At 43.3% G+C, this 14,833-nt stretch overlaps 1 protein-coding gene across 5 annotated transcripts in view; it reads right to left on the bottom strand.

The window, feature by feature from the left end:
- TCF12 (transcription factor 12) overlaps positions 1-12,345 on the bottom strand; it is a gene marked incomplete at both ends in the record, with an annotated part of 148,075 nt that extends 135,730 nt beyond the window's left edge. For all 5 annotated transcript variants that reach the window (XM_079541151.1, XM_079541152.1, XM_079541154.1 and 2 more), the window contains 2 exons: positions 11,513-11,585; positions 12,271-12,345. In XM_079541151.1, coding sequence (XP_079397277.1) covers positions 11,513-11,585; positions 12,271-12,345 — 148 coding nt within the window. The remainder of the gene's footprint in view (positions 1-11,512; positions 11,586-12,270) is intronic.
- Positions 12,346-14,833: the final 2,488 nt, after the last annotated feature.

Raw genomic sequence — 14,833 nt, 5'->3', positions numbered from 1 at the left:
GTGAAAAAGTTGTTTAAGTCTCCAGGAAACACTCAACTCCCAATAACACATAGAAATGAATGTTACTGCTGCCTAGAGTATCTGTGCTATGTTACTTGCCTCTGAGCTCCAAATGAGCACCTTCTCTTAATTCCATAGCATTACCGCAGTCCAAGGAAATACTTACAAAGATTCACCCATTAAAAAAAAAAAAAAAAGGATCCTGTGTAAGGTGCATTTTCCAAGTGAACAAAGAACTACACATTTCCAAAAGAGATTCCCCACCCCCAAATTAGTGCCACATTCAGTGTTTGACAATATAAATCAGACAGGAGCAAGGCAATCATTTCTCTTGGAAAACAGCAAGTTGGAAAGCGCTGTAAGTCAGGAAACAGATTTTCACAACAAAATTGATTACCAGTATCCAAAACCACAGAGGAAAAACTCTGAAAACCAGAAGGAGAAACACTGTAGAAAACTATGAAGTTACAGAATAGTACACTTATGCAGCAAATATCAGTTAGTTGTTATGGCATCTCAATCTAGATACACTCACTATACACAGCACTCAAGCTAAGAACACTGTAAGAATTGCTCACAGCACAAAGTTTTTAAAGCTGTAGCTTTCTGAACACGGGTTTAGCCAACAGTTAGTTACGACAAAGGAAACCCTATTCTTGCTGCTCTTTCCACCAGCTATGTGCTGAGACAGACCAGATACCTTCAGATGAACGCACCAAGCACCGCAGGAGATGCAATAGCACTGCCAAGAATTCTGCCTTCAAAAGGACTTGTATTGCTATGGCAACGGCATGTTCTTCAGTCCCCAGCCAGACACAACCTATGACACATATATGAGCGATGTCCAAACTCTGGCCGATTCCTCACCGCAACACAAGTCACATTATCATATACACACCAATTTTCACTTGCAGACACGTAAGGTATAAAGCTGTGGATTTTTGGATGGTAGTTCACAGGGCACTTACGTTCCCTAAAAATAAACAGCTGAATCTAGGAGAAAAAAAAATGCCATTTGCTTGGTGAAATTAATATAGGCTACCAAAAGGCCACAAGGAATATAACCATTATTAAATATAAACCATGTTACACAGCATCTTCCATAGCCAGGCCTTCACCGCCTCTGCGCTCCCAATTTCTGCTAACGAAATAAAGGAACACAGCAATCTTGGTGCATAGCGAATGAGCAGATGACTGAAGCTGTTGTTCACTATTCCACACGTATTGAAAAGAGAAGCAGATTTAATCCACATTAAGGACATACACATACATAAATTCTGGTTCTACTGTATCACTCTTAAAGACATCATTTCCTAGAACTGTTCATAACCTACCCTGAAATTACTTCAAGCACATACAGCCTCAACACAGCTTGAAATTTATTTACATAACATTTAGTTTTAAACAGGAAGACTATATTGCTCCAATATCAATTGCTCCAGAATTGCAGGCATTTGTATACTACTACATAGGGACAGTTACTCAAGACATAAAAAGGATAAGATAGAAATGTAAGTTACATATCCATTTCTGTACTTTTACCACAGATAGTTTTCATAAAGCAGACTAAAATCAGCACGCTGTTGCTCACCTAAGATGGACAGATACCCTTCTGCAATACAGTGAGAAGCACAACAATATGACCACATTCTCCACACTCCTGGCCACCCTAAAGGGTTGAGCAATCTTTAAGATCATGTCTGGTTGTGTAACACAGCACTCATCGTGAAGAATATTAGCTTCTTCCTGGGAAGAACCACAACTTTCCTTAAATTTTATTGGGAGAAAAAAAAGATTAAGTTAACTTCTATAAAAGCTGACTGCTTCCCACTTTATAGAAACTGACTTACAGGTCCCTTGTCCTGATTTATGAAGGCCTAAAAGACATTTGGCAGAATATGTTCTGGAAAGAGTAAGGTCTCACATCCTTTAAAGCCTCTCCCTACTTCCTTTTGAAATGCCAGGTCTCATTTAGTTTGCTTTACTAAAATAGTAGTAGTATAGGTTACTAAAAAGCATTTCCAAGTCAACTAAATGATAACTAAAAGGGAAAAAAAGATGGTATATTTTTTCTGCTTTGGGTTCTTGTTTGTTCGCTTTTTTTTTTTTTTTTTTAATTGCTTGTTAGTTTTTAAATTTAGCATCTAAAAGCACTTGTAGGAAAAATATCTGACTTGGACATTCCTGCCACAAGTGATATTGACAAAGTTACTGTTCCTTCTTTTGTGCACTTACCACTACCCTCTACTGAGTACAGCGAACACAGGACCAGATATAATCTCAAGGTTACCAAATAAAAAGTCAAAGTAAATACTAGAATAAAAACCTTACACATACCCAAGAATGCATTTCAGACACAACACACGTTTATACACATGAAGTGCATTCATTTTATAAATCAAACTGGGGGAGACGAGTCTTGATTTATGGCACCACTCAATCATCCTGGCATATAAGCATCACGAAAGCTAATCTCACAAAGCCACACTGTAGAACACAGCCATTGGAACTCTGCTGTAGTAAGCACCATGTTCGCTTACAGAAATACAGGAAAGCTTTCCACTACTCCAAAACTCGGTCATCTTCATTAAATTGCCCCCTTTTCATAAAAGCCTTAGCCTCATTTAGCATTCAGGAAGATGAAAGAGCAGCTACCCTCCTTATGGATTACTTCTCTATTACAAGCAAATCTTTTGCACGTCAAGAGCAAACATTAAAGGATTAAACGATATTGTCATTCCTGCTCTTGTTTATTTGCAGTGGGCAGCAAACAGAATCGCAAGGAAACAATCGGTGATTATTTTAAGCTGTGTTCTCCTGCAAGGATTATGACTCATGGAGCTGCTGCCTGAAGAAACTGGAACAGGTATAGGTGTCACACTGAAAATCATCACAACCTCACAACACAGGAGATGTCCAGCGAGCCAAGCTGTCTGCTTTCATTGCTTCACAGAGTAGCCGCACAGCCAATAGTATCTTGCACTCAAACAAAACAAAAAATATGAATATAAACACTGAATTTCATTTTCCCACAGAAAATTAAAAATACTTCAAACTTCTCTCAAGCCAATTTTCACGGCACCTCCTAACACTAATGCAACAAAGCAGAAAATTCAGGAGACACTTGATGACAAGACGTCTCTAGAATGTGAAATTCAGTCATTTCATCCTGGATTTATCTGCTTTAGGCTTAATCTTGTTTTTCGATAGAACTAAATGAAGCTAAGGTAGTAAAGCAATGTTATTTAAAATTAATTTATCTACATTCTGCTTACACATCAGATTCTAATAGGTACAAATCGTAGTAATGTTTATGTCTGGCTAGATCTTCTGTCTGCTTCATTCTGCATGCCTCATTCAAAGAAAAGAACAGTCATTTTGCACTTCTACACAGACCTTAGAAATGGAAGGAGTACACATAGAAACCACCAATCTGTGTGCATTTATTGCTTCAGGTAAGCCCTGGAAACAGTGCAATGAAGACTATAAAACCTGAACACAGAAGAAGATGAGAGAATTAAAACATGAAGACAATGATATTTAAATTAACAATATATTTTGGTCACAGTCTAAACTGAATAAAAACAGACACCTGGTAACATGACAGACCAAGCTGTTATCAAATTAAGTGTAAGCTTCCGTTTATGCTGCATTACATGCATCACACACAGAGCACACACACAATGATATTCACGAGCATTCCACGCACAAACTGTATGCAGCTAGTAACGACCAAAACTGGGCTTTGTTTTACTAGACATGTTCCCTTAACCATGTATCTTCATGTTTTAAAAGAGGCAAAATAGTCAAATACAATTCTCACAAAGCGTAAGGCTCAGAATGCACTCCTGTTTAACATTACTGCTTCAACCTTCTCAGCAGCAAAGAGACAAAACATGAATAAAATATTTCCTGTAGTTTTTCCCAAAGGAAAGTAAAACAATGAAAGCAAGTTCTCTGCATTAATGGAACTCTACACTATAATCCACCTAAAAAACAGAGAAATTTTGACTCGTGAGAGTTTTTGCACTTCTTACCTCCCTTTTTAAATGTAATTCTACATTTTTCTACCAGCATTCCTATCAACTGGGCTGTAAAGTAAACCCTTTTTTAATCGTGGCTCTTTCTCTTCCAAGAACCTCTGTAAAATACCAGCAAATCAGTTTCATCTGAACATTATCTTCCCATATTACATTGGTGAAAACATGAAGACTTGTATTTACAGGAATTTCAGCTCCTTCTTCCCAGAAAAAAAAAAAAAAATCCTCATCATATGAGAAGAATCCAACAAAGTCCTAAGGATGGGCTGGGTGATTTTAGCCCGATTATCCTCTGAAAACAGTAAGACATTATTAAATTTAACAAGAGCTGCTCTTTCTGGTCATTCTTGGTATTCAGTTAACATCTTCACAAAAAAGTATGTCCTTTATGTTTTTGAATGTTGTTTACAAACACAGCTTTGTTTTACAAATGAAAAAAAAATAAACAAGGCTTTCATTCAATACACTAAAAAAATTATCATTATCTCATCTCAGACATAACAGAAAAAAAACCTTCTCCCAACCACCATCAGAATAATGGATTGTAGCATTTCAGAAAGCCTGCAACTACTTTGGAATCATCAGGTTGAAGTATTCATTAAAACTAGCAACTTCTGGACTCCCTTACTAAGAAACAAAAATTTAGAAAGGCATTATGCCTTAAGATAGAAAAAATGATTTTCAACTACATTTCCTATCCTTAAAGTAACAATCTTACAGTGCTCAATTATCAAAAACAGTCATTAAGGCATATATACCATTTCATAATAATTAAGGGTACCCGGTAACAATCTTAACCAAATACTTCACACATGGCACCTTTTCTTCTTTATTTCTTATTTAAATTTAGTGACTCCAAAAGACAACACACAGAACTCACCTAATTTTGCTACTGACTTCTTCAGAAGTGTAAAAAAGTACTTCTGGCATAGTGACATGTTATGTTAAGTTAGATAATGCCTCCACAAATAAAGCTTTTCCAGAGAACATACTCTATTCAATAAAATTATTTCTTGAAATAATTCTCAAATTAAAAATCTAGTACTTATTTTGAAGGAACTTTAAGGCAAGAGGCTTATTTTTCTGTCACTTGGGTCACATCAGGCTCTACAGGTAATTTAAGACATTTTACAAAGCTTCCAAACATATTCAATTCTCATATCCCAAACAACATGATCCTTCAAAATTCCAGTAAAAAAAAACCAAAAAGTATTTTAGTAGTCCACAGAATTCAGCTTGAGAGATCTAGAAAACTACTACAATTCAGTCACACCTTCCAATTTTTAAAACAGTAAGCTTGGAGCTTGTGGAGACTGAGTACTAGATTCTTATATTAATGCCCTAAAGGTCTCTCTACTCATAAATCAATTTATGCAACTTTCAACTTAGGAAATTTTCACTACACTTCAGCAAGTTAAGAACACAGTTTCTGTTTCCCAGTTCAGTGTACTGCATACAGTACACCCAGTACATCAATGTAACGGTGTCCACAGACTCAAATGCGATCAAATGGAAGCACGGCAAACAGCTGTCATGCTGGTTTGATAGCAGAATTACTAAGGGGCTGAGTCCTCTGTGACAGCTGGAACAAAGTTAAGGGGAAGGGGATCTTTGTCATCTGATGTACGAATGACAAACATGAAATTCCCGTCAAACATTCCCAAGAACCACACCAAACTAACAAACAAAAATCCTTCAGCAAAAACTACACATGTACTGCAAGGTCCCTGGTAAACAAGGGACTGCGGACCGATTCAACAGCAAACACAGAGCACACAGACTTGTAGGAATGTCATCCACACCTCTCTTTGTGACATGCAATTTGCCCTCAGTCCCTTTGCAGGTTTCCTCTTCCACTTCACTCAAGCCTTTTGTCTTCACATTTACATTTATACCAACACTGCTGCCTGGGTAAATCCAAAAACAGAACTGCAACTTCAAATCAAATTCCTCACACCGTGTCACAAAGACAACTCTCCAAACCTCTGGACACTCCTCTGAAGGCACCCACAAATACCAATGCAGGCATCTTCCTTGTATTGCGACCCAAGAATGTTCACACCTGTAGCAGAGGTCAGATGCTAAGCTTGCTTACACAGTGCTCACATCACTGCTCCCTACTCAGGGAAAACTAACTGCTGGAAATACCAAATTAATTTTCCACAAGGTACTGATGAGTTCCTCATTGATGGGTTCAAGCATGTCCCTAAACAGAATGCCACAAAAGGCCACATTAAAAATCTAAGCTTAGCTATCTGGAAGACAGCAAGGAAATTGTGAGCAATCCACACCTCAGTATCTTTGCAACCACAGAGAGATGGATTTTGAGTTATTGGTTCTCTTAATTTGTCCCACTTATCTGCCCTCCTCCTTCTTCAGCAAGAATATGGAAGCAGTTCTTCAGCCACTCTGTGCTTTCAATGAGTGCTCAGGGAAAAAGACCCTGAGAAACTGTTTTTCCAAAGAAAGGAAGTAGAGGAAGAAGAGAAAGTGCAACAGTGAGCTGGAGACTGCTAACAGGCAAGCTGCAGTCACATATTTATTAGCACCGTATCACTTCCAAGTTTCTAAATGCAGTACATGAGGGACCCAAGCCAAAATATTCATCAAACTTGCACTTGGCCCATTTGAAGAGTGATCTGTGGGGGTCTCCTACAGACAACAAGAGGGGAATGAAGCTATACACACCCTCTCCTTTGAAACATGAGTCTCTCAGAACTCTCACCAATTTCCTCAGAAAGGAGGGAACTCAGTGCTCCTCGCACCCAAGTAGAAACTACCAGGTTACCATCTCTGCTGGACTGCTTCTCATGGAGCCAGTGGACAGAGGACACATTAAACATAAAGCACGACCCAGAATTTCCTTCATCAAGCCACCCTAGATCTCCAGCATATAACATAATGGAAGCTTATCTTCTTTTGAATAGCAAGCAAGAATATACAAGGTCACAACACTTTTTTTTAATGACAAAAACAGAAATATGGATCAAATTCCTCAACTGCAAACCTTCCTCTCGCTCTTTTTGAATAAAAAGATGTCACAGTCTAACACGTACATGACTGTAGGACTGTGACTACATGAGACCTCTTGCCAACGCCTTCATTCAAGAACTAGGAACGGGCACTGACAATTTTCTATATCTCAAAGGAAGACTGTACCAGAAATATATACCAGAATGCTATCAGAAAACTGATTCTTATTAGGAATTCATGCTCTGATAAAAGAAAATACTATGTATTGAAAGGTTGGAAGAACTAATTTTCACACTCACGCAGAAATATTTCTGTAGTTTTCTCTCAACTGCCATTTGACCATCACAGCTATGAGAGCCTGTTCTCTCCAACACTTGCTGTAGATTAATGAATGCAGCATTTAAAAGATTGCCATTGGGATAACTCCTAAGCTTTTGGTTTTGTTTGTTTGGATTATTATTTTTTTTTTTTTTTAGGAAGGAAATGCCGATGCAACACTAAAAACAAAATAACGGTTTAGAGAACTGATAAACAGCAACCAAGTCAAATTTCAATAATTTTCCTTGACAACATAACAGACCTGCTAAAGTACAACTGATACTGAGTGCAGCCTCTAGATACAGGGCCCTAATTTAAGGGCACTCACATTAATGGCAGGTTATCAGCTTGAAAAGTCTTTTTAAAAAGTCAGTAATTAGTGGACTATCCCAATACATTCCTTACTAAATGGGTAGATTAGCAGACACTTGTGGAAAGGGCAACCTAGTGAATTTGCAAACAAGGAGACAAAACTGATGCCATTAGTAGAATCAGTAAGCCACAGGATCGCAGGCCATAGATAACACTGTCTCACGTGTACTGCTGTTTAGCATCTATGAAGTCCTGTGAAGAAGTAAAATAGGTTTTATTTTAGTACCACACCTGAGATTGAAAAAAAAAATTAACCACTGGAAAAACTGAAATGTCAATCAGTCCTGTTGGTAAGCATCAGAAGATCGCAGCATTATCGCCTATGGCAGGCATCTAAACATTCTAACTGGATTTTAATTAAGAGCATTATAAATAAAGGCCAAAATGGCTGATCACCCACATTTGTACTAGTATACAGTTTTTGGTTTTGACAGAAACAAAATAAAGCAAGATTTCACTGTAAATTATACATGCTGCTACTACAGCAGCAACGTGGAAATATTTCATTTGAAATAAAATCTAAAAGTCTGATCAATTAACATGGAAGCCCAATTGAGAGTATCTCTGATCTCTGCCTTCTACTTTTACAATATCTAAGACAGAAACTGCCTTATCTTCCCAAGTTGGTTTCGTAGGAGGAAGAAATATCAAGTTCTGTTTTAAACAAGAGAATATTACAACAGCAGTGACAAGAAATATTCTGTAGCTTAAGTCAGACCTACATATCAGGTTGCTTTTCCAATATGTTTATTTTCACCACAAGTCTGACCAAGTTATTTGACTTTATCAGCAGCTTACATGACTTACTGTCATAAGATACTGTGATACATCAGATTAGCTCACTTATTTCATCTGCAGCTTTCATTCATAACTATTTGACCAGCAGCAAGCTTCCCCCGACACCAGACATTCCTGAAGACTCGAGCTAGCTTTCAGTCAAAATAGTGCTCACATATTCATTCCACTGCAGCACTTTCTTCGAAATTGCAGAAATCTGCACCACAAGCTGCTATGCAATCCAATTACACATATTACAGCGTGAACACGAAAATTTCTTTTAAACCACATCAAGCCTCTTTCTGCAGAATTAAGAGCGAACACCTTGGTATTCCCCAGACTTCACAAAGCCCTGACATACAACCAAGCAGAACTTAACCATCCTTCTATGGTAACTTTTAAACTGGGGGCCAAACGATTTGCACCCACTTAATGGGAGCCATTAAGCTGCCTCTCTAAGCAGCTTAGGTGAGAGGGCATTTCTGGGCATTTTTTTAAATTTTATCAAGTTGAAATGAGTAAAAAAAAGGAACTCTACAGTTACAGATCAGAAAGCAAGTCTTGCTTCAACTAAGAAAACATCTTCCTTTAGTCTGCTTGCAAAGACCCCAGGAAAAATAATAACCACCATCAAAAAATGGTGTTTAATGGGTAAGACAGCAAAGCGAGCTGCACAGCTCTCACTGTCATCAAAATCACAGGAAGTCTGTGTAAGAGGCAGCACTGTTCCTTATTCAAAGAAGAAACCTGTGCATACCGTACACTATTAATGACGGTTTTAACAAATACTATTTTTTTTTCCCAGAAAAAAAAAGCAAAATTTTAAACAAGAAGCAAATTTTTAAGGGGAAAGAAGTAAAAAGGAAATATTGAACAGCCTACAAGGTACAGAATACTTGAAATCAAACTGGGATGACAATTAAATCAGTGCTAGAAATGCCTGTAGCTGGTCAGCGAGCTCCTCAAGGTCTCTCTGTAACACTGAATGCTGACTCAGAGCACAACTCACATGGAAGTTGTTGGCCCCTTGTCACTCCTGCAGAGCAATCCCCCCAGCTCAAGGCTTTGGTTGTTGTAACGTTACAAGAATTAAAGCATATAATTCCATAAACTAGTAAATCTCTACAACTAAAAACATTTTGAACTAAAATCCATAGCTCTGTAACATTATCCGAGCCAAGGGGAATTCATTTGAGGTTGTAGATTGCCAGACAGCTGCACTGTACTGCTCGTGATCCTATCTATGTGATGATACACCATTATCAGTAAAGAAATTCAAGAAGACAGTAACACTGTTTCCCCCTAAAAAATCTCAGTACTTAGGTATTATTTTTTCCTAGGCCAGTCACAAAGAATGGGAAAAGAATTACCTACAAAGAGGGCAAACCACAGTAACTAAGATCTGCCCTAAGATCTAAACTAAAATTGAAAACTTCATTATTCAACAGTAAGTTATTCCACCTGTTCAGGAAAAGCAAGGCATAGGAGGGGGGAGAGGGATGGAAATCTTCAAATTGTGCTTCTTGAAACAAATCTTAGCTGTCTGGACCTCCTTCAAAACCAAGTTGAAAAACAACCATCTTGAATGTTTGTATGAAAAAGAAGATCAACTATGCTGCATACGGAATTGCCATCTCACCACTGCCAATAATTTCATTTACTCGTAAAGATAACTGGAAACTACTTACACATTTTAAGAAATAAAAGTAAAGGATTTCTTCAAACACTACTACATATTTTTATTAATTAAACATGGGAGATGGTCTCTCAAGAGTCACTAAAGTTTTAAAGTGTTTTTAATAACCAAAATTCTCACGTGTCACTAGGACTTCCACAGAGGGAGCTCTGACAATGCATTAAGTAAACAGCCAATGGCACTGCACAACTTCCATCAGCCACTTCACCCCTCTACTGGCATTCTAAACATTTGTTTTCATTAACCCTAACTAAAACCATATATATCACCTCCTCGTGTTCATAAAAACATCACAAAAAGAAAAGCTAAAAACCAAACCAACAAGAGGCACCAAGCCACTTCAGAAAGTTACTACTTGAGTAAGTAGATTCTGTTTAGGGATCATTAATAACTAAGCCCTGTTCAAGAACAACATCATACAAAGCATCTTTTTTAGAAAATTAAATTTCTGTTGTATTGGAGGCTTGACTTAAAACTTTCTGAAAGTAGGCATCAAGTGCACTGCAGTGAAAACAGCAGGCAACAAAACACTACAACATGTAATTACAATTATTCACTTTCATGATGTACAAAGATTCAATGTGAGAAAATATCTGTCCAAATTTGGACAGCTACACAGGGCCAGGAAACTGTGCATCTTGAACTGAACCTGGCTCTCAAGGGAGAGAGCAGAAGGGAACCAAAACAGACATTACACATTTTTAAAGTATCCATCTAAAACCATAGGCAATCACGGCTTCTACCTGTGCCAGTAAGCAACCTTTAGCAAATTACTCAAATAACATAGTGAAATAAATCCGATCTAATTCAGACCTCATAACTGTTAGCATCTTGGCAGTTACTTCTAAAATTCCAGGGCTTGAGCCGGGGGGAGCGTTAGATGGAGTTTTGTTGTTTTTGTTTTGCTCTTTGTTTGTTAGGAAATTAGTCACCACCTCATACATTTCCTTTGAATTCTAAAATAGATTCTTGAGTCAGAAGTATTCTGTTACTTGCTATTTCACTTCAAATACTTACTGCCCAGCTTAGTTTGATAAAATCAGACACAGAAGGCCTTCACTTCTGATGTGACAGATTGATGGACACACTGTGCCTCAGCACCACCAGACGTACCCAGCACCTCACCTCATCAGGAAAGCAGAGAGCAAAGCTGCGGTATTACCTTTTGCTCTGAACTGTAACAAAGCCAATACAAACCAGACACCTGTAATTCTTCTGAAAGTCTTATGAAAATCCATACAATGAAAGGCAACCGCTCAAACACGTGAGGACTGAGCTAAAAACACTGAGCCCTGATGACATGAATGTTACAGATCTCAGGTCCATTGCATCCTACCTGATCCTCCGAACTGGCTACTGCCCAGCGTGGTTGGCCTGGTCTTCCCACTGTTAACAGGTGGGGAAAACATCTGCAAAAGAAGAAGAGGTGTATAAGCCGGCTTTAAAGCCCTGAGCTGAATTATTAGCTCGGTCCATACAGTTAAGAGATAGCTATTGCAAAACAATTATTTTATTACCATTTCTGCTAGAGGATAAGCAGAGAGTAGGATGCCCGCTCAGAACCACAGACTCAGTAAGTTAGAATACTCCGGGCAGCTTCTAAGTGCCACAAAGCTGCTGGACGGGAACACAACTTACAACAAAAAAGCAATAAGGTCCAACGCTGCTGTTGTAGCTCAGAACTGCCACCCAGCTTACACCTGACTGCTCCAAGCACCTTCCTTACCAACCTCTGCAATTAAAGCCACCGGATACAGGCAGTCGCAGAAGGGCAGTTAGCTAGCTCTCATGCTCCTAAACCAAACACTTTTCCAAGGTCTGTTAAAACGAAAGTCCCATAAATAAAGCAGCTGTAACTTTCGGAGCCCAAGTTGCTGTTACTACAGCTCTTCCTTCGGGTCTGAAGAAGCACAAAACCAAAGCACAAAGAGAGGATCCCCAGTACTGGAGCCGCGGGGCCACTTCACATACGCTCACTACCAGACGAGGCCGACGGCCCTCGGGGCGATTCCGGCCACGTTAAACGCCCCGACCCCGCCAGCATCGCATCACGGCCCGCCCGGCCGCCCGAGCCCAGGTGCCCGCGCTCCGTACCGCGCTAAAGTCCAGCAGGTCGCTGAGCTCCTTGTCGGTGCCGATCGCCGCCATCCTCTGCTGCTGCGCGTTCATCGTCCCGCGCTCCGCTCGCGTCCTGCGGGCACAGAGCAGCTCTACTCAGCGGGCCGGGCCCGAAGGGGCGGGGGGGGGAAACGAGCCGCGGCGTTCCCCGCCGCCCGCCCAACTCCCCACAACTTTCCTCGGCCCGTCCTCCTCCCTCTCCCCGCCGCTCCCCCACCTCCCGCCACGCGCACCGCTCCACGACGGGGCCGCGAAGGAAGATCGGACCCATCGCACCCCCCTGACCCCCCGGGCGAAGGAAAGCAAACGAACGACCGAGAAGCGGCGAAGTCTGCGGAATTAGCGAGAGATTAAGCGACTCACCGCCCCGGCAACAATGGGGCCGCCGAGCGGGGCCGCCGCTCAGCACGGCCATGGCCGCCCGACCATGATCGCCGCCGCCGCCGCCCTCCCCGCGCTTCCCCCGCCCGCGGCCGCCGCCGCTCGCGCTCGGGACCGGAGACGCCCCCGCGCGCCGACGCCGGACGGGAGCGCGCGGGGAGAAGCGCGCGCCGAGAGGCGGGAGGAGGGGCGGCGGGGCCTGCGCCTCGTGCCCGGCGGCGCCGCGGGGGCGCTCGGCAGCGCCGCTCCCCGCCGAGTCGCGGGGCCGCCCGCCGGGCCGCGCTCCTTCGGGAGCGCCGGGAACCGAGCGCGCCCCCGCGCCGCCCGGCCCCGCCGCCGCCGCCCCTCAGGCCGCCCGCGGCGCTGCCTCCCGCCCGGCCCCGCCGCCCCTCTCCCGCCCCGCGGCCCCTGGCCCGGCCGCCGCCCCTCCGCTCCGGGCGCCCGCCCGCCGCTTCCCCCCCCGCGCCGCTCCGTCCCAACTTCTCCGTCCCCGCCGCTACCTGCTGCCCCCGCGCGCTCCGCGATCAGGGCCGGGCCGGCGGGCGGGCCGCGGTGGGTGGGAGGCGACGAGCCGGGCGCTCCCCCCCCGCTGGAAGGAACTTGTGGGTTTCCCTCAGGCGGACATTTTTTTGCTTACGGAGCCTCAGCACCACGTTCGCGGCTCCGGCTCCGTATCCCTCCGCGCAGAGCGCCGCCGCCGCCGCCTTAACCCCTGCCGCGCCGGGCGGCCGCGGGCGGGAAGGAAGGAGGGAGCTCCGCGCACGGCCCCGGCGGCGGCGGGGGGAGGGGGTACGAGCCGGTGGCGGGGCCGCGTGCAGCGCAGCCCCGCACAGCCGGGAACACGCGGCACTGCGGGGTGACCCCAAGCGACCCGCCGCATCCCGCACCTCAGAACGGCGTCGGGTACCAGCACACGCGTTCCGAAATATACGAAATACGCTCTCGTGCGCCCGAGCTACGCCGCCAGCGCAGGCGACCGCTGAGCTCCATCTCCCCGTCCCGCCACCAAGTTCGCTTCCCCATCTGCCCGCGGCTCGGCGGCAGCGGCCGCGCCGGGTCCCGCAGAGCCCCCGGGTGGCACCTGCGGGCATCGCCCCGCTCCCGGCCGCCCCGCGCTGCTCTGCTCGCAGAAAAGACCCGTTGGCACGCTGTGCCTTTGGAGCTGGGCGACTCGCACAATGGCAATGAAAAAGGATCCTTAAAACCGTGCGAGAACCTGAAATACCGCGGAGAGCTGCGCGCGGGGCAGCGGCACTGAGCTCCGTCAGCGTGTACTTTTCTCTTTGCTGTATGGATAATACTGCACAGAACAACAGGGCTAGCCCACAGCTCCCAGGGCCTCCAACACACACCAGTTCACAGGAAGACCCCTACACGTGTCGTGAAACTGCTATTTCTGCTAACAATCACCTGTAGTGACGTGTAATTGTCTTAAAATTATAACTTTATTCCAAAAAGTATCACTTTTTGTTTGCCCTCAGACTGCAGGCTGTGAGGCTCCCACTTGAAGGCCTCTGCATGCAGCCCTGGCACTGGTGTGGGAGACGAGATGCCCATACAGCCCACAACAGGTAGTGTACAGCCCTATAAACCCCCCAGGCAGCTCCAAAGCAGACTCTTGCAGGTAGGGATCTCACCTATTTCTGTACTGGGTGCAGAACACGTTGCATAGGTCAGATCTGGAACCTCTCTACTCAGTTTGTAACCCCTCCCTATTTCATGCTGACCAAACTAACATAACAAGGGCACTCAAGCACCAAGGCACAGTTCTCCGCATCCACGTGACATCATCTCTCACCTCTTCCCACAACCTCCAACCCCCTTCTGAAGCCGCTGCTTATCTCCTAGCCTTTCTCCTCTGCTACTCCCAATAAATTCCCCTTGTTCCCCACAAGGGACAGCAGGCTAAAATTAAGTAATGCACAATACATCCTCATCCTACCAGTCATATGCAGAAAATAAAACAGAAACCAATGTGGTCCACACAGCAAATAAATCAACTAAAGAAAAAAAAAAACAAAAAACAAAAAAAAAAAAAAAAACAAAAAACACCATACCTCTTCTTTGGGCTAATTACAGATTTTTTTGAGAGAAAGTATGGCCAAGGAGATCTCACTAACACTTCAAAACACTGAATGAAAAGCCATTGGAATCCTTC

This window comes from Tetrao urogallus (genome assembly GCF_951394365.1).
Source record: "Tetrao urogallus genome assembly, chromosome: 11".
In the NCBI taxonomy this organism is placed as follows: Eukaryota; Metazoa; Chordata; class Aves; order Galliformes; family Phasianidae; genus Tetrao; species Tetrao urogallus.
This window is presented reverse-complemented; position numbering and strand designations above follow the sequence as displayed.